Below are 23282 nucleotides of genomic sequence, written 5' to 3' on the forward strand. Positions count from 1 at the left end.
CGCAGCTCGGCTACGGTTTGGCCTTCAACGGGGATTCGGTGTTCTTCACACTTCTCTATCAGCCTCTCCCTTTTCAGCAGATCAAATTGAGCGAGTCGGTGGTCAGCGTTGTACCTTCGGGGCCGGTGTGTTTGTTGTTTCTGATGGTGTGTTCGTCGAACCCGCCCCGGCGGTGTTGGTGGTTGTTGTATTTGGTTTTCCACGTTCGTCTGCGGAGGCTCCCTGCTCGGGCGCCATTTATGATGTGGGTTTTGTCGAAGGCTGAGGTAGCACTCAGTCAATCCAGGGTCAAGTAGAGGTCTCACAAACCGCCCACTTAATAAGAACACAGTTGTTATGTGTTAATGACGAATACACGCACACACACACGGCTTGACGGGTAGTGAACGCAGCAGCTTTCCGTACAAAGATGGCGGGGAGGGAGGCGAGCGGCGGCTAACGGTCGTTGTAATAGCAGAGGGGTCGGTACGGCGGCCGGACGGCGGACAGATTGGTGCAGCGGTATGCAGTGGCGGGATTAGCATGGCGGCTGGACGGCGGACAGTATTAGCGGACGGATGGATGTAGTGGTATGGACACAGTGACGGTACCAGCGAGCTGGTTGGACGGTGGTGAGGTAGCCGTGGCTAACGGTCGTCGTAGCAGCGGCGCAACGGCGCAACGGCGGTAGGATAGCGGGCAGCCAACGGTCGTCGGAGCAGCGGCGCAACGGCGGTGGGATAGCGGGTAGCCAACGATCGTCGGAGCAGCGGCGCAACGGCGGTGGGATATCGGAAGCCAACGGTCGTCGGAGCAGCGGCGCAACGGCGGTAGGATAGCGACGGCAACAACAGGGCGACGGGGCGCATACCAGTGGCGTGGCCAAGGCGAGGTGGCGGTGCAAGCTTTCTACTTGATTACCTTTTCGGGGGGTTACCAGTAGCGGCGGTTGCGGGTGGCGGCTTCCCGTGATGACGCTGTCCCAATGGCAGCGGCGGAGGGACCTGCGAGGAATGAACAGAATTGTGGTTAGTGCCGGTCCGCTAGCTGGACACCACCGCCTCCATACCCGCACGATGGCAGGGCTGGACGGGGAGTTGTACCAGCCGAAACTCCGTAGGCCGATCCGTGGACTGAGGGTAAGTGCACCTTACAGCACAGCGGTAGCCCCTTTAGCTGCTGGACCAGTCTACGGCCGGAGCCGGGGCGGAGGGGAAAAGGGCCGGATGGTCATAAGGCGGCGGAGTTTTGAATAAAATCAGTTTGTTCATTTTTATAGTTTACTTACATTTATTATTTATCTATTTTTAATTTAAAGTTTCTTTCTCAAGATATATATTGACAAATATATGTGAACTTTTTAAATGTTTTATTTCAGTTATTTATTGTGTTTTGAAATTTTTGAGTAAAATTAGTAAAACTACCACTAGACCTTAATTATCCCTTATTTCGGTGTAAAGTGGCACTGTTAAGATGCAAAGTAAAGTTTTTGTAATGGCCATTTTTAACCCACTACTTTTCAAAGCGGGTCAAAGTTTTACTTGACATTCTTCTTCACAGCGAATTGGGCTGAATTCGCTTTGCCATCACCTGGTATGGATTCGCCTTGGTACATTCATTCATTTCACTAGCACCATAACAGTAACTTCAAAAATCAGGTGAGTATGTCGGTTTATAATAAACGTTTATGATCTACATATCACACTTGCTTGTCCACAACGTCTACATGTAGCGAATGTAGGGTTAACGTTTTAAGAATTGTGTTACCAAATTTATAAATTTGTCTGGTTCTTCGAAATGGACCAAATGGCCGGCATCTAACCAATGCAGCTCTGCGTTTGGAAACAACTGTTGAATCGCTGGCCAACTGTCTGGACTGTAAAAAAGAGGAAATATAAGCTTTAATATAATTTATAAACATCATTACTTTACTATTCATTTACTCGACAAAATTTGATTGATTTCCACAGATGAACATTACTGGTCCGTTGAAAGGAGGTAAATGTTGCACATTATCCTTGAATTTGTCAAATAATCTCAAGTTTTTCTGGAGGACTCCAATATTTGCAACCCAGTAGAATCTGAGAAAAACAAAAATTGAGAAAAAGTTTATGAATATGTAGTCATTTATTCCAAATATGTGTATTAGAACAGACAGATTTCTTAAATGTGAGTTTTGAAATGAACATACACTTAGTCCCCTTTTACACCATACAATTCTTGAATTCAAGTCTTCCGCGACATAGGCGAAGGGATGAGAAGAGAGGGGAAGAGTACAAAAGCATCCGCACCGTCAAGTCATTTCAATTTTTTCTTGAGAGATATCTTCCCCTCTCTGTTTGTATGCCATTTTTAGTTTCACACTTGCTTTCATGAAAAAATAAATAAAATTAAACGGGAATAGAAAGTACGAAGGAGAACCCCAGCAGAATTGAATTGAAGAATAAGGGCCGCGTCAGAGTTTTAGCTTTGAGAATTGAGAGCTTCAAAGCGAGGAGCGCAAAGCTGTCACAATGAAGCACCAAGTACAATGTTAAAAATTTTATTGAGACATGTTTTAGAATAATTTTAGTTATGAGAAATATTTTTACGTTGATCAGTTGATGTTAATTTATTCTAAAACTTGAAAAGTGCTGCGAATATTCATATATGTAATATATACTCCTATATTGTTAATAGAAAATGCTCGCAATGTGTTTTGAATTCGAAATCAAAACAAGAAGAATTTTTGTGAGCAGCATAAGTGAGGCAAGAAAAAATTTAAATTTAGGTATATTCCATGATGAAATTAATATTCAGGTTTTCTCATCCCGATGACGTTTTCCCTTATTCTGACAAGTTGGGCATGCATAATTTAGAGGGCTGTCTATCATACATAACTGCTTTTGAATTCTACTACGACCGGCGTAGATTTTATTATACGTTTAGAAATATAATAACTATGTAGACATAAACATAACTTTATATTCCCCAAAAGATTATAGACAAAATTTTGCAGGAAACTTAATTTTTTGAGGAAATTTGTAGGAAAAATTTAGCAATAAAATTTGGTACTTTTGTAGTACAAGTAAATACTGGCAAATAGACTGCAGAAAAAGTGAGGTTATGTTGTTGACATCACCTTTATTATTTCATCATCATTCGATGATTGAATACAAAAACAAAAACGTTTAAACAGTAATATATCGGCACTCTGATGTTTGGGAATGTGCCTAGCCTTTTGTAGCAATATAGGAATATTACATATATGATGGAAATGAAAGTTCGGCTGATCAAGTTAGAAGTTGCCTAACTTTTCGTTGCGTATCTAAGTCAAAACATTCATTATGTTAACTTTCACAAAATTCTTTTGCCTTGACTTTGTCAAAGTTGAAGTCGGACGTAAAGTTCTATTTGACAGCGACTTAAAAATGTACACTCAGAGAAAAAATCGTTCTAAAACGAACGAAACAAGTTCAAAATTAAGAACATTCGTTGACAAAAGTCTGTTAAGTACGTTTTTCTTAACTTGTGACCGATGGGCTTGTTTTAAGAAGTTTTTCCAAGCACACCGTTCGTATTTTATGAACACTTTGGTATTGATGTGTGAACCTTCTGTGCTCATTTCAAGCACTACTTGGGCTTGATTTAGGATTTTTCGTTCTCACGCTTCGAGAACGATTTGGGGCCGATTTAACATTTTTCGGTCTCAATTTAAGAACGGTTCGTGCTTGATCTTTGGTGGGAGGGAAAGTATTTTTTTAAATATATTTATTTAATTTTTATTAATAATAATATTTTTGTCATAAATAAAGAATATTTACAACAAAAAAATTGTTATTAAAATTCAAAAGTTTAAGAAAAAATGCATAATAAGCATTTTCTCATACATTTCTCTTATTGAGAAATTATTTTTATTTAAAGATGTAATCTGCATATATACTTAAAACATTTCATAACAAGTTTGAGAACTACCTGTGGATATGTGAATGTAACTGAACGAAAAATAAGAGTTAAAAAAATAGAACAAAAAAAATTGTTTTAAAAAATTCAGAGTTTGGCGGTGATCGAACTCGCGCAACACGATCGCAAGCGCAACATCATAGCCGCTGGGCCACTACAACTGCTTGATAGCTGGTGCCAAATGGTGTATTTAACATTGTAGTGCACACGAATTGTATCGTTTTTTTTTTTCTTGGGCTTGATTTAAGAACATCGTTCTCATTAATAGAACATTTGTTCATATTTTAAGACCGGCCGTTCTTTTTTCAAGAAAATGTCAGTTCAAGAACAAGGTTGTTGTTTTAAGAACAGGTCGTTCGTTTTTCAAGAACAAAAAAGTAAGAACATGAAAAGCTTGAGTTGAGTCCGATGGTGCTGGATTTTAGAACGGCGTTTTCTCTGAGTGTACTGAAAATATGCCAAGGGCCGCATGTTAACGTTAAATCAATTTTGTAACAACAACATTTGTTTTCATTAATTATAATTGTTCCATTTGGCTATGTAGTATTACAAAACTGAAATGTTTAACATTTTACTTGTGCACTCATTGTAATGTCCTGTAAAAATACAACACTGTGCGAAGCATGGTAGTACCTAAAAAATACATCACTTACGATCAGCATCGTCATGCTGGCCTATAAATACTGGCAGTACAATAATAATGATAAAATAATTATTGTTAGGCCTTGAGCTCGATTCGAACACGCGATCTTACATATCAATAGGCCGATCTAACAACAAAAATTGTTAAAACATCGCAGACCTTGGAGAAAAAGTGTCAATAAATATGACACTATGGCATCATTGCCATGAAACAAGTCCAATTTTCACATCCATTCTGCAACAGATGTTGCAGTGCTATGAATATCAATTGGCAAGAAACAGGATAGAAGTAGAAATAATGAAGACAAACAAACAACCGCTGTGACAGCTGAATGGTTATAGCAGCGTCGCCTAAACGTTGCCGGTGAAGGAATTTAGCAGTTCGCGAAATGGATCTATACAACGAGCTTTGGCAGTTGTCTAAATTTTTTCTTTCTTCTATTATAATTAAATTTTTTTCAATTAAGAAAAAATGTATCATAACAATAATAATGATAGAATAATTATTGATAGGCCTTGAGCTCGATTCGAACACGCGATCTTAAAAAAAACTTGAAAAATCTGAAAATTATATCCGATTGTCAACAATAAAATGCTAGCATATAAAGGGATGCTCACAGTTTCTATATAGTAAAGTGGTAAATTTTTAATATTAAAAGTATACTGTGAGTAATAGTTTTCATAATCAAAAAAATATAAATTTACACATTTTGTATAAAATTTGCTTTGACGTTTCTGTTGCTTTGTATACTAAGAACGTTGTTAAGAAAACTTTCTGCATAAAGACAGCTATGAACGGCAAAATGATGCTTTCCTTTCCTTTCGATTACTTTCCTTTTTTCCTATTCTTTCCTTTCTTTTCATATTTACCTTTCTTTATATTACCTTTTCTTTCCTTTCCTTTCATTTCCTTTACTTTTCTTTTCGTTGCATGGCTAACTTAGCTGTTGTTTACAAACAAGAGAAAGCAAATTTGAACCCATATACGCATATGTATATCTTTGTTTATATATAATTTTAATTATTTTAATAATAAGAAAATTATTGTATGCCATATTTGATGTAGCCCTTGAAGACGACTAGAAATTTTCTTGAAGTTAAATGTTTCAAAAAGTGCCTAAGCCGATTAATGGTTTAGAATGTACGCTCAGATTTTTAACAATGCACAGAACAAATTTCTATCACTCAACTGACGGAAATATGCTTGCAACGTATAAACAAAAATTGTGTTCGCTGTAAACCAATGGGCGCAGATATAATAAGTCACTTACTTGGCGGACGATGAAGAAACTGAAAACCGAATTGGCCGTGTTTATTTTAATGGTAAACAACAGATAGACAACGTATCAGTCGTCGCATCCTTCATACTTTGCAAATTGTATACTTTTAAAAAACACGTCCTTGTAAAATTGATGTCTGAAATTTATTTATTTATTTACAGGACAGCTCCGTTTGAAAGAGTAGATGAGGATGCTACTACAACAAAAAAAAAGTTGTAGCTTTGCCAGATCAATCTTAGAACGGCAAGCCCAGCACTTCAATTTCATTTTTGTTTTATTTTTATCAACAGCGGTTTCCAAATGGCTCGTTAATTCGTGAGTCCGTAGTTTTTTTATACGTATTTTGTTTTAGGGTTTCATTCTGTATTGCGAACGATAGCTCATACGAACGACTCGTATCCAAACGATTCCGTTTAGCAATGGTATTTTCTATCATTTTCGTTCGGCCTTTACGTTTCTTACTTCATGTCAACAGGAAGGAAGCAAGTGTGTATGTTGCCATCGTTTAATATAGCGCAAATACGTCTTTGAGGCAAAACGAACGTCCGTTTCGTAATAGAGAATAAGGCCCTTAATAAAATTATTAAAAAAAAAATTATAATTTCATATACTTTCTTTTGACACTGCCTGTATAAAATTCAAGTCATGTATCTATTTATATTGGAGGGACAGATTGCGTTGCGTCCTAAACGGATCGATCGATCAGAACCAAATTTGAAACACCCACTAGAAATCTTTCAAGGATGGTCATGGGCTAAAAATAATTTCGATACGTAAGAGGGTCGTGGCTCATACAAATGGAATTTTTGCCGCCGGTTCTATGTATCGGAGCGACTGGGGATTTTTTCCCCGACCAAGGGATGTCATGTGGCTTTAGGAGTCGAGGCGGCTCTGGTTGAATTTATTAGCAAACTTCTATGCGGCAGAATTGTCGCAGCGGAGTGGGGAGGGGCCATAATTAAGAGGAAGGTGTGCAGGGGCACGCCACAGGGGGGTGTCCTATCTCCTCTCCTCTGGGTTGTGGTAGTCAACGAGCTTCTTGTGGAGCTGGAAGCCAATGGTTGTCGGGTGGTTGCCTATGCAGATGACCTCGCTATCCTAGTCAGAGGCAAATTTCTGGGCGCCCTGCGCGATGTTCTTCAGGGCTACCTGGATACTGTGGCTAGGTGGGCTGAATCATGTGGATTGGCGGTCAACCCGGGAAAAACGGAATTGGTCCTTTTCACAAGAAGATATAAGGTGCCCGATTTCAGAACTCCCTCGATTGCAGGGGTACCGTTGGTACTTTCTGATAGGGTTAAATATTTGGGGATTGTTTTGGACAAGAAACTGTCCTGGAGACCCAATGCGGAAGATCGGGCCAGGAAGGCCGCCATTGCCTTGTACTGCTGCAGAGGAGCTATCGGAAAGAGATGGGGACTCTCGCCAAGAATAGTACACTGGCTTTATGAGATGGTGGTCAAACCGATTCTGCTATATGGGGTGCTGGTCTGGTGGAAAGCACTGGACACGGCGAGCACCTCCAAAATGTTAGTGTCAGTGCAACGGACGGCGCTGATCGGTATCAGTGGCGCTCTCAGAACAACGCCTACCTTGGCACTGAACGTCATGCTGAACATATACCCAGTAGATATTGCGGGAAAGGCGGCCGCGGCAAGGTCGTTGGTCAGGCTTCGTGATATGGGATATAGACTTTCTGACCGCGGACACTCTAGCCTTCTTACCAGTTTCGACTTCATCCCGGACAGAACGGACTACTGTATGCCGATAACAGCTCCCTATACAACCTTCACCCCAGTTATTCCAGAGAGAGAGGATTGGGGAAGAGGAATTATCTGGGGCATGGGACCGGTTAACTTGTTCACGGATGGGTCAAAGCTGGATGGAAAGGTTGGTGGGGGGGTCTTTTGTCAAGAGCTAAATTTAAGCCGCAAGTTTAAGTTGGCTGATCACTGCAGTGTATTCCAAGCGGAAATTGCTGCGATTAAGGATGCGGTGGATGGAATGCTATCCAGTGCTACCACGGTTAGGGAATTTAACATCTACTCTGATAGCCAATCGGCTATCAAGGCCTTGAGCTCAACTACAGTGCGATCGAGGGTGGTCTGGGAGTGCCTGACCTCGCTTGCGATTGCATCGAATTATTTTACAATTAAGATTATCTGGGTCCCGGGCCATAGTGATATCCCGGGTAACTGTCAAGCGGATCTCTTAGCCCGCATCGGTACAACTGAACCGGATGAAGATGGCTGTAGGGACTTCGGGATCCCGCTGGCCACCTGTGGATTGCTCCTCCATAGCTGGGCCTCGAATCAGCTCAGCAAACGTTGGGCGGATACCACGTCTTGCAGGGTAGCAAGATCTTTCTGGCCGAAAGTGGATGGCAGGAGGTCTGCTGAAATAATTGGGTTCACTAAGGCTCACCTATCAATGGTCATTGGGGTTTTGACAGGGCACTGTCCCATGGGTATCCATGCGGTACGTCTCAATATACTGGAAACTCCATCCTGCTGCAGCTGTATGGAGGATGATGAGGTGGAATCACCAAATCACTTTATGCTTGATTGTCCAGCTTTTGCCAGAATTAGGCGAAAGTACTTCGGTCGCGACTCACTTGGATCTCCCGAGGATATATCCAAAGTTGAGATCGGTATCATTCGGAGCTTTATCGTTGCTACCCAACGATTCTCTAAGTAGCTGGATCTAGGTCACCGTTATTTTTGGTGTATGTGGTATCACAACGGACCTTCGTGTTGTCCAAGTGAGCTATCCTTATCAGGGCAGCTACCACCTAACCTATCCTATCCTAAGGGATGTCATTTCAATGTAACCCCACTTAATTTGTTGCGTCCCTTTCACAAATTGTCATCCTCGGAGCAGCTCCTTGCAGCTGGACTGTGCCATTCCCTTCTGCTCTGTGAAAGTATTGAACCTAACACGGGTCCCAGAAAGTGGTTCTGCTGCATATGCCGGAAAAGGCTCTACCTCAGACGGCCACACTCTAGTCAGTACAGGTGACAAAAGATGGTTGCGTTTTTCGGGTTGTTGTGGGTTACAATCCAACGTTCGTCGTCCCCGAAATTCCAACAAAACATTTGTTGCTCCCTGCTGTTCGCGTCCACTGACGTCCCGCGATAACATTCAAGGGTACCTCAGCCGCCTTCTAGCAGCAACGCTGCCCAACAGACCACATCAACCGTATGTTGTTGCTCGCGCCTAACGTCGCCTGCGTAGCAGGGACAGAAGCAAAGCCGAGCACCAGCCTTTACGCCCGTTGTTGTTGTTCTTGTAGCAGTGCTTCGCCCCATCCAATAGGTGTGACCGATCAGAAATTTTCATCAATATCCTCTAACGGGAGTCCAAGGAAACTCGCTGTTTCAACAGGGGTGGGCCATAATGAGAGGGGTGTTAGAGGCGTTGGTTCCACATTACAATTGAAGAAATGGTTGGTGCCATGTGGGGACACATTGCAAGCAGGCCATACATTTTGTATGTCGGGGTTGATTCTGGATAGGTAAGAGTTTAACCTGTTACAATATCCCGATCGAAGTTGAGCTAGAGTGACTCGCGTTTCCCTAGGAAGTGTGCGCTCCTCTTCTGCATGTTTAGGGTATTGTTTTTTGAGTACAGGATTCACCAGGCAATTCCTGACATAGAGGTCCGACGCCTGTTTGTGGAGTTCACTGAGGACCTGCTTGTTTCTTTTGGCCTCATACGGCTGTGTTCTCAGGTGCCGTATTTCCCCATAATGCTTACGGAGATGCCTCCTGAAGCCCCTGGGCGGTGTTGGCTCATCAATCAGATATCTGTTGGGATGCCCAGATTTCTGGGTATTCAACAGGAACTGTTTGGTTAGCATTTCATTTCTCTCCCTGATGGGGAGTATTCTCGCTTCATTATGTAGATGGTGTTCTGGGTAGAGGTTTACGCCGATCACTATATCGGCGGCGGCGGCGTAGGCACGATTATATACCGGCGCCGGCGGCGCGCCGGTGTTCTTGCTTTAAAAAGCTTTTTTCTATTTAAAAAAATAATATTTAGGAAAGGTTTTGTTTGTATGTATTTAAGGGAATCAACGTATTGGCGATTTCGAAAAGATCCGGTGTTTTTGACGAAAAGTTTCGCGGATCGTTCAAAAAATTTCAAGAGCAGCTCCTTGCAGAGGGCTGTCCTTCATTCACTTACTCCAGGGAAGCTTCGAACCTAGCCCCGGTCTAAGTGACTGGTACTGCTGCGTGTGCCGAAAAAAATTGAAGTACTTAAAATGGTCACACTTTTGTCTGTATGTCTCATACAAAGCGTAGTTTCACCGAAGGAGATGTTCTGGTCTAACTTCTAATATTCGTTATCGACACTATTTCTTTAAATCATTTGGGACCCCTTGTTGGTCACGGACAAAGGCGATTTATGGTTGCTATTAATGGTCTTTTAATACTCATGGCTCTCATGGCACAGTTTTAACGATGAGCACCAACGCTGGCCTATTGTTAATCACGCCAAAGGGGGCATCTAGTTTTTTCGCCTGTTTTAAGAGCTATAATTCCCGAAATGCAAACAGTAGCAATCCTGTCCAAAACCAGTCGGTACCACGCCTCCTGGCCCTCATACAACATGCCAGCACAGAAGCTATATATTCGTGAACGACACTAGAAGCTCTAGGTATAGCTCCGAAGGCTTTCTAACGGATTTTTTTGTTGCCCTATACTGCCGAGCACTACCAGATAAACACCTTGAAACGTTAGGGAGTAACTATTCGGCCAAGGATGCCACCCTCGAAATCATAAGCAGTACAAGTGGATATTATTGCGTAATTCATCGGTGAAAATAGTATAATCCTACATAATTTAAATTTTACAAGGACCTTGGATACCTTTCTTTTTTAAATGTAGACCAAAATTTGCAGACGTAACATTGATTTCAATAGTCATCGCTAAACCAAAACGATATTTTAGAATGATAGTCGACCATTTTTAAGTTGAAAGATGTTAAGGTTATACGCTCAGTTCAAACTGTTGTTTTCCGGCCTTTCGATACAAGTATTCATTATGAATAACCGCGTAGCTTCAGTTTTCAAACTTGTTCGACTGTCCACTACGTTAGAGTAGTAGCACACCCGGTCATTTGTTCGACTGTCTGGGGAAAACTTTTGCTTCACCACTTTTAGTGTTATTGCGAAGGACAAAGCCTCACCTGGTAAATATATGTGCCCACGTATTCACATATGTACCAGGAGCCGAAACGTGTAGGTGATATTTAAACTTGGTTGATAGGCTAGAATCACTGTGATTCACTCTAAGGGACTAATTGGTATAGGGCCGCCAACTTTAGGAAATGTTAAAACGGGAGACTTGGGTGTTGAATGATGAAGTGTGAAAATCAAAATTAACACATCAGACGCTATTTTAAAGTTTTGCAAATAAACAACAGATATTTGAATATAAGGCCAAGTGTTTTTTCAAACCCTTCTATATTCAACTTAAGTATGAGGTGAGAATCATTTCAAAGGAGAGTTTAAACCCCTGGGACCTACTTACTAAAGGATTTTGCATAACTGATTTCACTTATTACTTACGCCAATCGCAATATAGAATTTTTGAAAAAATCAGCATTTTTTTTGGGTAACTTGCTTTTTCAACAACATAAGGACAATTTGAAAACAAGTTCGACTTGGGTCATTTTATTTAAATTCATTGTTCCTTCTTAATTTTTTTTTTAAATTATGCAAAGTGAGCATTTAAAATTTTTATATAATTTTTCTTTTAGTGTTTTGTTTTAATAACTTGGTGAATTGGGTGATGCAACGTCCGTGTTAAGCTGGCATTTAAAGCGGTTGTTTTTTTAAATTACTTTTGAACGGGTAGAAAGAGTTATATTACGCAATTGGATTCTTATAACTGGCAGTGATGCGCATCCGTTGATACCCCTTTCGACCATATCCGTCCAATTTTCGACATGAACAATAAATGGCCTAGACAGTCTTAAATGAGTAGAAAATATAGTACCGCGCCGGACGCCGCCGCGCCGATATTTTTGACATTCGGCGGCGGCGTGCAAGAAACGACTAAAATCGGCGGCGGCGGCGTTTATCGGCGGCGTATATCTCTAGTTCTGGGGACATAAGGCAACCCATGGCGGTTCTGAGGGCAGTATTTTGGCAGGCCCGTCTCACCCGTCCTATTCCGACACACGCACTCGCCTCCACACCATGTCCTTCGTAAGCCAGCTAAGAATATTTATGATCGCAACATCGGGCCAATGCAGTTAATGCCTTAGCCGATGCCTCCGTCATAGATGTTCCGGGTTTAGCACTAGCAACCATCCGACCGGCGCATTCGTTGCACCGTGCTGCCATAACACAAGTGCCATCCCATCAACACCAGGTACTCCAGTCGGACAGCACACACGACCAGGCCTAAATCCTTCAATTGCCCACAACACCGTTCAACAAAGTCTATTTCAACACAAAACATTAGAAAGTCAAGGCATAACCATCCGGTTAAGTGATGTTTACCTAGAATAATTAAATTCTATGTTTCTCCTGCCACCTGCCGTCCAAGTGGCCCTGATATCAGCACTTAGTGGCGAAAACCGTATTATTCTTGAAGATTCCAAAGCACACCACCATCTCTGCCATTTCAGCCTGCCAGCTTACTTTGGCGTTTGAAAAGCTGACTTCTATTCATTTCAAAAAAGATTACACATCTTCACAAATCAATCTTTTGCTGCTCTTCCCATTCCGACTGATGTCCGACAAGGCGAGCGTGCGTTCGGCAAGGTCGTCGCTTCAGCTTCTGCACGCTTTATTCCCCCATGTCAGGAGCCTCAACTTGGATATTATGCCACTTGTAAATGAACACAAACGGGAACAGCATCTAAAGAACTGCAACTGGAAGGAACAGATGACGCAAATATTGGAAGTTCACTTCTAAACGTGATAAAGATAAAGAGACGTTGCTAACCACGTACAACGCAATTGACTATGCGTCTCCAGTTTGGTCACCTGGTCTTAAAAACATACACTGGAAAAGGCTGCAAATAAATAAATAAATGTAAGGCGCGATAACCTCCGAAGATATTTTAGGCCGAGCTTCTCTTCCAATTTGCGTCGTGCTCCTTTTAATTTTTCCTACAAATTGGCGGGACGGGCCCTTCTTGTTTTATGCCGACTTCGAAGGGCATCTGCATGGCAGATGAGCTTTCACTGAGAGCTTTTCATGGCAGAAATACACTCGGAGTATTTGCCAAACACTGCCGAGGGGCGACCCCGTTTAGAAAATGTTTCTTCTAATTAAAAAACCTTGTTTCTAAAATTTTCATGTTGCTTTGCCCAGGGCGTGAACACAGGATCTTCGGTGTGGTAGGCGGAGCACGCGACCATCACACCACGGCGGCGGTCAAGGCTGTATGCCTGTCAAAATGGGAAATCAGAACTGCGTCAGGATGTCTTCTTGTGACCCCTGAACTTCACCAAAATAGTGAGGCCTAAGAGCATAACGAAATGCTGAAAGGACAGTTTTTGCTTAATTGTTACAAAACCTGGACACCCTAGCAAACAACTGCTTGATATAGCCAAGGGGGTTAAGAGAACATCTCCATAAGCACTATGATGAAATCCGGCACCTGCCAACCCAGGAAGCCCTAGGCAAAGAATCGGTAAACGCCTTTTCCAGGATGCGCCCGGTGAACCCCTTATCAATATACAATATCCTACTCTTGCAGAAGAAGAGAGCACACTACAAGTGGACACGAGTCACCCTGGCCTAACTTTGTTCTGCATACTGTAACAGTTTAACTCGTTATTTGTCCAGAATCAACCCCGACATACGTAATGCATGTCCTGCATGCGATGTGTCCCCATTTGACACCAACTATCTTTTCAACTGTAATGTGGAACCTACGCCCCTAACACCAACTTCCATATGGTCCACCCCTGTTGAAACTAGTTTTCCTTGGACTTCCGTTAGAGGACTTTGATGACAATTTGTGAGTGATCGCATCCATTGAATGGCCGAAACACTTAACACAACAACAACCTCCAAATCTTCGGCGAGTATATTCATCGCTAATACAGCAACAGTATTACAATAGATACTTGAAACTTTACACCACAAAATAATAAAAAACCAAATAAATTTAAAATTTTCCAATTCAGTGTTCGAATCAGATTTCTTCACAAAAAACATAGGCCCATGATGAAATGATCATGTATAGACCGATCAAAAATGAAAACAAAATGCTTAAACCCAAAAACATAACCGCAGAACTGTTGCGCAGTTGGATTTCAAACACACTGGTTTACGCTACGCAAAACACATGTGTCACTACCATGATTCAATTACTAGGTTTGCTCTTCAATGATGACAGATCTTTGACACTCTCATATTGAAAAATCTGGACGGGTTGCTTTTACGAAGTAAGGAAAACGGGGAATAATTCAATCCCCTTGAGTGAAATTGTAGTAGACAAGTATCTTTGGTAGTACATTAGTAGTGAAAATAAATTTGTAAATGCCAAAAGTTTTTGGGGAAATAATTCATTTTCTACTAAATATTTCGTGAACTGATTGAACTGATTGGTTTGGTCATTCTTTCAGAAATTGTTTGAAGAATGCCGTACGTTAGAATTTTATTCAAAAATGCACTATCTCAAAATTTGTTCCAAAACTCCTTACATGATCATAAGTTCAATGCATTTTGTTATAAGAGGGAGTTAACGAAAAGCAATCTGAGATGAAGCGTTCTTCAATCTAACTCTAATATAGGGCGGTTTTGTGACAAATCCTGAATTGGGAAATTTTTGAAAAATATTTTGAGATAGCATGATTTTGAAGAGGCAGCCGACAAAAACAAAAATAAAGAAAATGGCTTATTTTCTTAGAACTTCATATTCCTACCTTGATTTTGACAGAAGAGTTAAGCTTTTGTGCGGTCCTGCTACACAGGGAAATTTCGGAAAGCTCTTTTCCGTTAAGCATTCATGGAAGCGTTCCGGATTAACCCTTAATTTAGAATATTCGGAATACGTTCATTTGATACTACCTCACGAGGTCCGAATATGCATAGTATTCCAAATATAAACCGACTCTCCAAATTCTTAAATGGAGACGAATGTTCCGAACATACGGAATTATTGGAACTTTTAATACGCCCCAAAAATATCGAGAGAAGTGTCAAAAACGCGTTTTGACCTCGATAACAATAATTCGAAGGCGCAAATAAAAATTTTAGCTCGTTCAAAAGATATTGTAGAAAAAACGAAAAATGGCCCGGGTTGCATTAGCGACCTTCAGACGAGCTTATAAAAAATACTCTGGCCGGTCCACCAATGCGGTGGGATCAAAATGAAATTCGTGCAAAATCCCTTTGTACACAAAATCTTTTTCAGTGCACAAAAACATTACAACAACCACATGAAAATTGCCAACTTCAACTCCAAATATCTCCGGACAGAGATACAATTTTTCTTTTCCGCCTTAGGATTATTGTTGTCTTGGTCACCTCTCTCGATAGTTTTGGACACGTATTAGCAGTAGACTCCTGTTCTAGACTTTTACCTGAATAAGTTAACATGCCCAATGAGTACATTTCGTTATGGCATCTCCATTATTTACTAATGACATTTTTACGTGAATCGATTTAATAGTCGAGGTTTTGACGTTGAACGATGAATTTTGAATTGGTTTAGTTTTCGTATGTTCATAGGTTTATGAAAGTGCACGATTCCTTGCTGTCCGTACTTTTCATAAAACCTATGTTCAGCCACACTAATAAATCCATGCCCTTAGTTAATAAATTCATCATAAAATTAAAATAAATGTTGTAAGGAATTATGCAGTTAAGTACTTATCGGGTATTTGTAAACTGATTGATGCCTATTTCTACTACTAATATTTTCCGAAAATTGGCAAAGAAACAACACAGTTAACGGATGTCAATTCGATTTGGGAGCAAAATGGCTGCAATTGTCACAAAATGTGTCTGTCGAGCAAACCTCTTGTGATTGAATCATGTGTCACTACATGCTAAGAAACATCTATTAAAACAAAATTTGCTGCATAGAATTGGTGTTGAGTAACAAAAAACCCCAAACCACCAGGTGAAGTAAATAAAAAAGACAGATTATGTACGCTATCTGAGACGGTAGGGATGTATTTTCAACGGTCGAAAGAGGGTAAAATGTTTACCCGCTGTGAAAAAGTAGGAGTAGAAAAAAAAATATCGTGCTACGAAAGCCTTTACAGAAACTGTTTTTTTTTTTTTTAACATATCAATGCCACCTTAAGCCAATGCCTCGAATAAAAATAAAAATTTTATTTTCCCACTTAAACTGTGATGAGCAGTAAAATTCAATGGATGCGGCCAAAGTAAACTGACTTCAACTTAACTGCAGTTGAAATTTTAACAGTCACAACTGGAAGTGATCGTAATATTCTTAAATGTGTTTCCATCCCCAAAAAACCATTAAAGTATCCATCTGCTCCGTTGATTTGTCGTTGGGAGTTAGAAGTAAAACATATGCCCTTCTAATATATTACACAAACTTGATCAGAAGATCCCCCAAAATTTCTTGACAATTGAATTCATGATGTCGTCGCTCGCTAGACAGAAGCATGAATGTGCAAATTATCCGATTTTGTGTTAGAAGCTTCGATGGATTACCCTTTATATTCTTTAGGTTCTACTTAAACCTACAGCTTCCTACCTTACATGGAAACCCAAATAATTTGCAATGCCGTTTTCATGAATGTATAATTCAATCACAAAAAGATGGGCCAGAAAAATTAATGTGGCACATTCATGTTTCTGGCTGGCAACAAAGTAATGCTGTTCCTGTTTGTATGACATATTCGTTGTATGGCTCAACAATTTTTGAAAAAAAAAAGTAAGAATAGCACACGTTAGTACTAATATTTACTAATAATTTTAATTATTTTAAATATTTTTATTTACCTTCAAATATTATAATTTATTAAATTTTGATGAGCTCAAGGCAGTTTAAAAAATTGAAACACTGTTTAAATGTTTGTATTTCTAATTTTATTTATTTGGTCGAAACTGTGTTTCAATTTTTTAAACTGCCTTGAGCTCATCAAAATTTAATAAATTATTATTTTAAATATTTAATTATTTCTATAATAATTAAAAAAATGGTGTTCGGCACTACTTTGCTGATAATTACTGTGCTATAACCACGCTATCCGAAAAAAAGGTCGTCGTTGTTTAATTGAAGGCAAACCGGTTTATTCGCAGCCGTTGCCTACCGCCGAGGCAAAACTAAAAGACTTCAGAAAAATGGTAGAAAAACTGGTTATACTAAGAGAATATCATTCTGTTTATAAAAATCTAAAGGGCAACAGTGAGGTTCGTGACGCTTTACCCGAACCCAACATTTCAGAAGATTCTGATTCCGAAAATGAGAACTTGTTCTAAGTTTGCGATAATATCTTAGATAAAAACACATTAGTGTATATAAAGGTTAATTTAATGTGTAACTTTTATCATTTACATACTTTCTATGAGTCACCGCCACGGATGTTTCCCCAAATATTGTGATGCTCTGAACCCGAATCCGCCAACGGAATTGGTCAGTAGGAATTTTTTTACGTCTTTTGAAGTTAAGGCCATACCATGACCAGTTGGGCCAATTCTTATAGCGTATTCGGACTCAGCGCATTAAAAGGCACAAAAACATGAGACGCATTACGTGATCCGACTACTTTGAATTTTTTTGTATAGCTGTGTTAACAAAAAATTAGATCAGTTTTTAAAACTTTTGTTGTGCCAGAAAACGAATGTGCTAAATCTCGGAGAATAAAAGGGATGCGAGCGAAAGAGTTATCTCAGTTGAAAGAGCATATTGTGAGTATCATTTATTGATACATTTTTACATTAAAAAATAATACTTCTAATTTTAAGGGAGCAATAAACTTTAAAACTCGATTTCCCAACATTTTCATTTTGGCACATTCATGCTTCTGGCAAACGGACGATATATTACTAATGTTACCAGGTTATTATTTACCAAAGTATGTTAGGGGATAGACAAGCCCCGCGGCAGTCGACCTAAAACCAGAAGATGCTGATCCAAAGCGAGCCGGATTCATATATTCTAAATTATAATCCATAACTGTAACATTCCTCTCATCTTAGTGTTCTGATTTTTATGGAAAACAGCAACAGTTCTTGTATATTTAGAATACTATTGTTTTAGCGAAGTTTTTACATAAATAAGGTATAATACGACAATTTTGTTGTTCTTGTTGTAGGAATGACAAAAACAATCTTCGGAAGTCTTAAGGTAGCGCTGCACAGGGGAAAATCCTTGGTGGGATATTACGTGAATACAAATATTTTGTTCTAACGAAGACCTCTTCGGTTCTGGGAGTGTTCGAGAGAAAAGTTCTTCGAAAGATCTATGGCCCTCTACGCGTTGTCGATGGCGAGTATCGAAGAAGATTTAATGATCAGCTGTACGAGCTTTACACAGACATCAACATAGTCCAGCGGATTAAAAGGCGGTGGCTACGCTGGCTAGGTCATGTTATACGAATGAAAGATGGCGCTCCAGTTAAGAAAGCTTTTTATCGGAACCCGCCTATGGACGCAAAGGAAGAGGGGGGTCCCCATTCCGCTCGAAGGACCAGAGAGAGTTGGCAGAGCGAAGAAGTGACTGGCGCGCCTTGTTGGATGGTCATAACCGTTAAAGCGATTAAGCGCCAATTAAATAAGTTTCAATTTTTTTGGGAACAAATTAAACATACTTTAGCACGGCCTTGCTTATGGAAGCCAACACTAAAGATACCCAAATGATGAATCTCTGTAATTAAACCCAGCAAAGGTCCATTGATATTAACCTAATAGCTTATGTGAAAAAAATACTAAATGTGGCATATTTTACTCCTGAAAAATGCAAAAAGGAACACTTTTTCGGGGACAACATTGGTGAAAGATTTTCACATGTTGTTTAGGGGTTGCACATGTGTTTTAGGGGTAAAATCCAAGGGTGGTATTATGTACATGAGTTTCAAAAAACACCTTTTGATGAAATGAATTTCCTAACGAACACGATTAACTGATATTTACATTTATATGGTATACATACTCTCCACTTTTTTGTTTTTGCAAATTCATTAATATGAATTCTACAGTTGCTTGGCTTCGCACTGCATCTTTTATTTGGTTTTCAGCAATTTTTCGCCCTTGAGCTAAAGAAGTATCGGCAGGTATATGAACGTTTTTCATAGCTGTAAATATCTCGTCCATGTGACTGAAATCGCGTGGGACAGCGATTGGAGATATATCTACAATTACTGCCCTATCCACTAGCTCAGGCTGTGAAACAAGTAAAATAACTATATTGCGGAAAATTCCTTCGACAAACTTTAAAATACCTACATGTTTAAGAGCTAGATGCATCATAGCTCTGCCTCCCATACTATGACCCATTACGCATGATTTCGCAATACCTTTGTTCTTCATCAATTCGATAACATCTTTTGCCATATGAACTGAATCGTGATCTGTTGTATGAGGGCTATCGCCGTGATTTCTGGCATCAACAGTGAATATCTGTAAAAATGAAAAATCCAAGGTAAATTAATTAACTTCTTTAGCAGATGGAGGGCGTTTTTACAGAAATGCGGGAAGAAATTTGTTAGGAACCTAGAACAGGAGGAAACTTGCAAATAAAATAAATACAAACTGTCTAAGCTTTGGTGATTCGGCGGGCGAATAGTTTTTTTATAATTATATTATTCGTTATTTAATTTTTTTTTATGTTATTTTATGTTTATTTTATTTGTTTGTTCTTGTAGAAACATCCTTCCAATTGAAAAACCTTGTTTCTTAAGTTTTGAGGTTGCTTTGCCCGGGGCGTGAACCCAGGATCTTCCCAGGGGGTCAATTCACTATCTGTGAGTTTTAAAGTGTTCACAAGAAATTGTGTAAACTTTGAAATTCTGATTCTGTAAAGCAACCACATGAAAATCGCCAACTTCAACTGCAAATATCTCTGGACAGAGATAAAATGTTTCTTTTCCGCCTTCGGATTATTGTTGTAGAGGTCAATACGCGTATTTTGACAACTCTATCGATATTTTTGGTAGCGTATTAGCAGTCGACCCCTCAACTAGACTTTTACCCAAAATTGTGAACAAGAAAACTCACTGATAAAAATTTCGTGAGTTTTCTTGACAGTAAGTATACACTATTGTGACATTCAAAACTCATACGCACTATTGCAGAATAAATTTTTTGTTTTCATGGCATTTCATAAACATTTTCTCACTGACATATGATTTTTACATTCAGCAAAACAATGTGCACAATAATTTATAGAATCGCATACAAATTTAAGGTGTAAATTTTGTGTGCAAATGAGTTTTCAATAACTGTACATTTTTCCGTTTTTCAGTTAGGGAATTTACCCCCTGTATTGTTATTCGCCTTATACTGGCACTATTCTACACGGCTCACAATCAGTATTGCAATTTTTCAAAAAAAAAGAAAAAGATCGATGGCAAAAAAACGTTTAGGGCTAAAAACAAACTCAAAGTTCAAGAAAGGTTTTTAAGCGTTTTATCAATTTTTTTGCATAAAAAACTTTGAAGTTTAAACAATTTCATACTACTACAACTATTTCAGTAAATATTTCAATATCACAGTGTTCTTCATCATCTGATGAATAAATAAGTTATTCATTAGTTCTTTAGAATTTATTAGAAGCAATTTAGATTACCACTGGGAGGTGACAGACCGTCAATGGGATCGTTTGTTCTAAGAAAGTCATGACTGTACATATGTACTTGTTTTCCTTCTTAAGTCAGTAGGTTGGCACTGTGCCGAAGACTTCACACCTTTCATGAATGGAACTTAGTAATAATCTTATGTCATTCGTAATATCCGAATAATCGTCTGTATAAGATATAAAATATATAGGGAACATACATATCGTTAGTTGTGACAACCAACAAATTTAAAATTTTACAAGAGAACAATTCAGCATTTTTGTTTTCACATTCACTGCATGCAGAAATGGCTTTCTAAAAGTGACATAACTCCATTGTTATTGGTTCTAAATCTATAAAATTCTTACTGGGGGTGTATTTTAATATATCACACCAAATCTGTGACCTTTGTGAATTAAGCTAACGATATGTATGCCCATAAGTGAAATTTTCGGTAAATATGAAATAAATAATAGATCCAGACATCACACAAATTTTCATGTTTCTTGTTGTCTACTTGAGATAGCCATGACTATGAACCTCATATCTGAATAGGTTGTACTATACATACATATATACGACCGATCTGTATGATTTTTTTCAGACAACAATAAGTGACATATACGCAGAGTTGGGCAAAATTTATTCGAATAACGAAGGTTAGGTTAGGTTGGATACATTTACTAATAGAATAACTAAAGCGATGTGCAATTACTTATTAATACAAAAATTTACCCCCACGGCAGTAAATAATTATCCAAATCTTGGTTACATTTTGCATTTTCCATCTGTTTTTGACAATACCTACACCAGTGAACAAAATAAAATCAGCCGATGAAATGAGGCAACCATATAATTTAGCCATGAGCAATGCTGAGCTTTTTTCTTTGACTTTGTGTGGCCTAGAGCTCGAATAACTTTTTGATAAGCAAGAAGATTAAGGACGGTAGTACAAAAAAAAAGATGTGCACAGAAAATTGAGTGGCACTCTGAAAAAGTCACCTCCGTGAGCAATACTCTCCGAAGTTTAATTACTATCTCACAATGATATTCAATAAAACATCTTCTCAATCTATTCGACATAGCAAGACAATTATTGTTATTAATTTTCCACAGGATCTACATTTTGGTGAGCATGCAGCCGCAATAAAATCCCCAAATCTCTTGCTGGCAGTAATTGGGGTAAAGTTAAAGAAACGCTCATTACCACATACAAAGCAATTGGCCAGCCGATTGCATGCTACGCGTCCCGGATATGGTTGCCAAGCCTAAAGACTACTCACTGGAAGCAGCTACAGGCCTGTCAAAATACTGCCCTTCGAACCGCCACGGGTTGTCTTCTTATGTCCCCAGAACACCATCTAAATAATGAGGCGAGAATACTCCTCATTAGGGAGAGAAATGAAATGCTAACCAAACAGTTCGTGTTGAATACCCATAAACCTGTACATCCCAACAGACATCTGATTAATGAGCCAACACCGCCTAGGGGCTTAAGGAGTCATCTCCTTAAGCATTATGAGGAAATACGGCACCTGAGAACACAGCCGTATGAAGCCAAAGAACACAAGCAGGTCCTCAGTGAACTCCACAAACAGGCGTCGGACATCTATGCCAGGAATTGCCCGGCTGTACTCAAAGAACAATACCCAAAACTTGCGGAAGAGGAACGCATACTCCCCAGGGAAACGCGAGTCACTCTAGCTCAACTTCGATCTGGATACTGTAACAGGTTAAACTCTTACCTATCCAGAATCAGCCCCGTCATAAAAAACGTATGCCCCGCTTGCAATGTGTCCCCACATGACCCCAACCATCTCTTTAATTGTAATGTGGAGCCAAAGTCTCTTACACCCCTCTCATTATAGTCCACCCCTGTTGAAACAGCAAGTTTCCTGGGACTCCCGTTGATGAAAATTTGTGATCGGTCGCACCTATTGGATGGGCCGAAGCACTGCTGCAACAACAACAACAGCGCAATTTTCACTGTAGAGTTATCTGCTTGTAACAAATGAACTTGGCTCATTCCATTTCAAGACACCCGGTCCGCGCAGGACATGATTTTTGATTTCGATGAAATTTTAATATGTTGTTCTTTGGTCAAAATAATGAAACACGTGTATTTTTTTTGCCTCAAAAAAATTTTTTTCGGATTTATCGGCAATCGAATTCCATAAAATGCAGTCGGTATTTTATTCACCTATTTTTTCAACTGTCAATAACTTTGTCAAAAATTAACCGATTCCCATGATTTTTTCTTTGAAAAGATCGTTATTATATTTACTTTTATATAAATTTATAAACAATAGCATATAGTTTAAAAAAATTTTTGTTTAGTATTTAGTAAAAATAATTTCTCAAAAAAACGTTATCTTTTTTGTTTAAACTTTTTCTGTATTGAGTGAACAGTTCATATTTCAACTTGGCTAAATGCCTATTAGCCGAAACTTGTTGATTTCGAGATATGAATTTTTGAATATTAAACAGTTTTCCCCCCATTTATTGATGCAATGCATTACAGCATACAATAACTTTGTCGAAAATTAACCGAAAATTAACTCATGATTTTTTCTTTGAAATGTTCGTTATTACTTTTAATTTTATATAAATTTATAAACAATTGCATATAGTTACACAAAAATAATATTCTTAGTATTTAGTAAAAATGTATTTAGTATTTTTTAGTATTTAGTAAAAATGTATGACTTTTTTTC

General features: G+C 39.2%; 1 protein-coding gene across 2 annotated transcripts in view; it reads right to left on the reverse strand.

The window, feature by feature from the left end:
• Positions 1-1241: 1241 nt before the first annotated feature.
• The window catches only part of LOC137249949 (sn-1-specific diacylglycerol lipase ABHD11), a 200675-nt gene continuing 178634 nt past the window's right edge, over positions 1242-23282 (reverse strand). For both annotated transcript variants that reach the window (XM_067782050.1, XM_067782049.1), the window contains exons 2-5: positions 19238-19411; positions 18945-19174; positions 1923-2060; positions 1242-1855 (exon numbers count right to left, since the gene is read on the reverse strand). In XM_067782050.1, coding sequence (XP_067638151.1) covers positions 1723-1855; positions 1923-2060; positions 18945-19174; positions 19238-19411 — 675 coding nt within the window. In that variant the 3' untranslated portion in view covers positions 1242-1722. The remainder of the gene's footprint in view (positions 1856-1922; positions 2061-18944; positions 19175-19237; positions 19412-23282) is intronic.

This window comes from Eurosta solidaginis, chromosome 4 (assembly GCF_040869045.1).
Source record: "Eurosta solidaginis isolate ZX-2024a chromosome 4, ASM4086904v1, whole genome shotgun sequence".
NCBI lineage: Eukaryota > Metazoa > Arthropoda > Insecta > Diptera > Tephritidae > Eurosta > Eurosta solidaginis.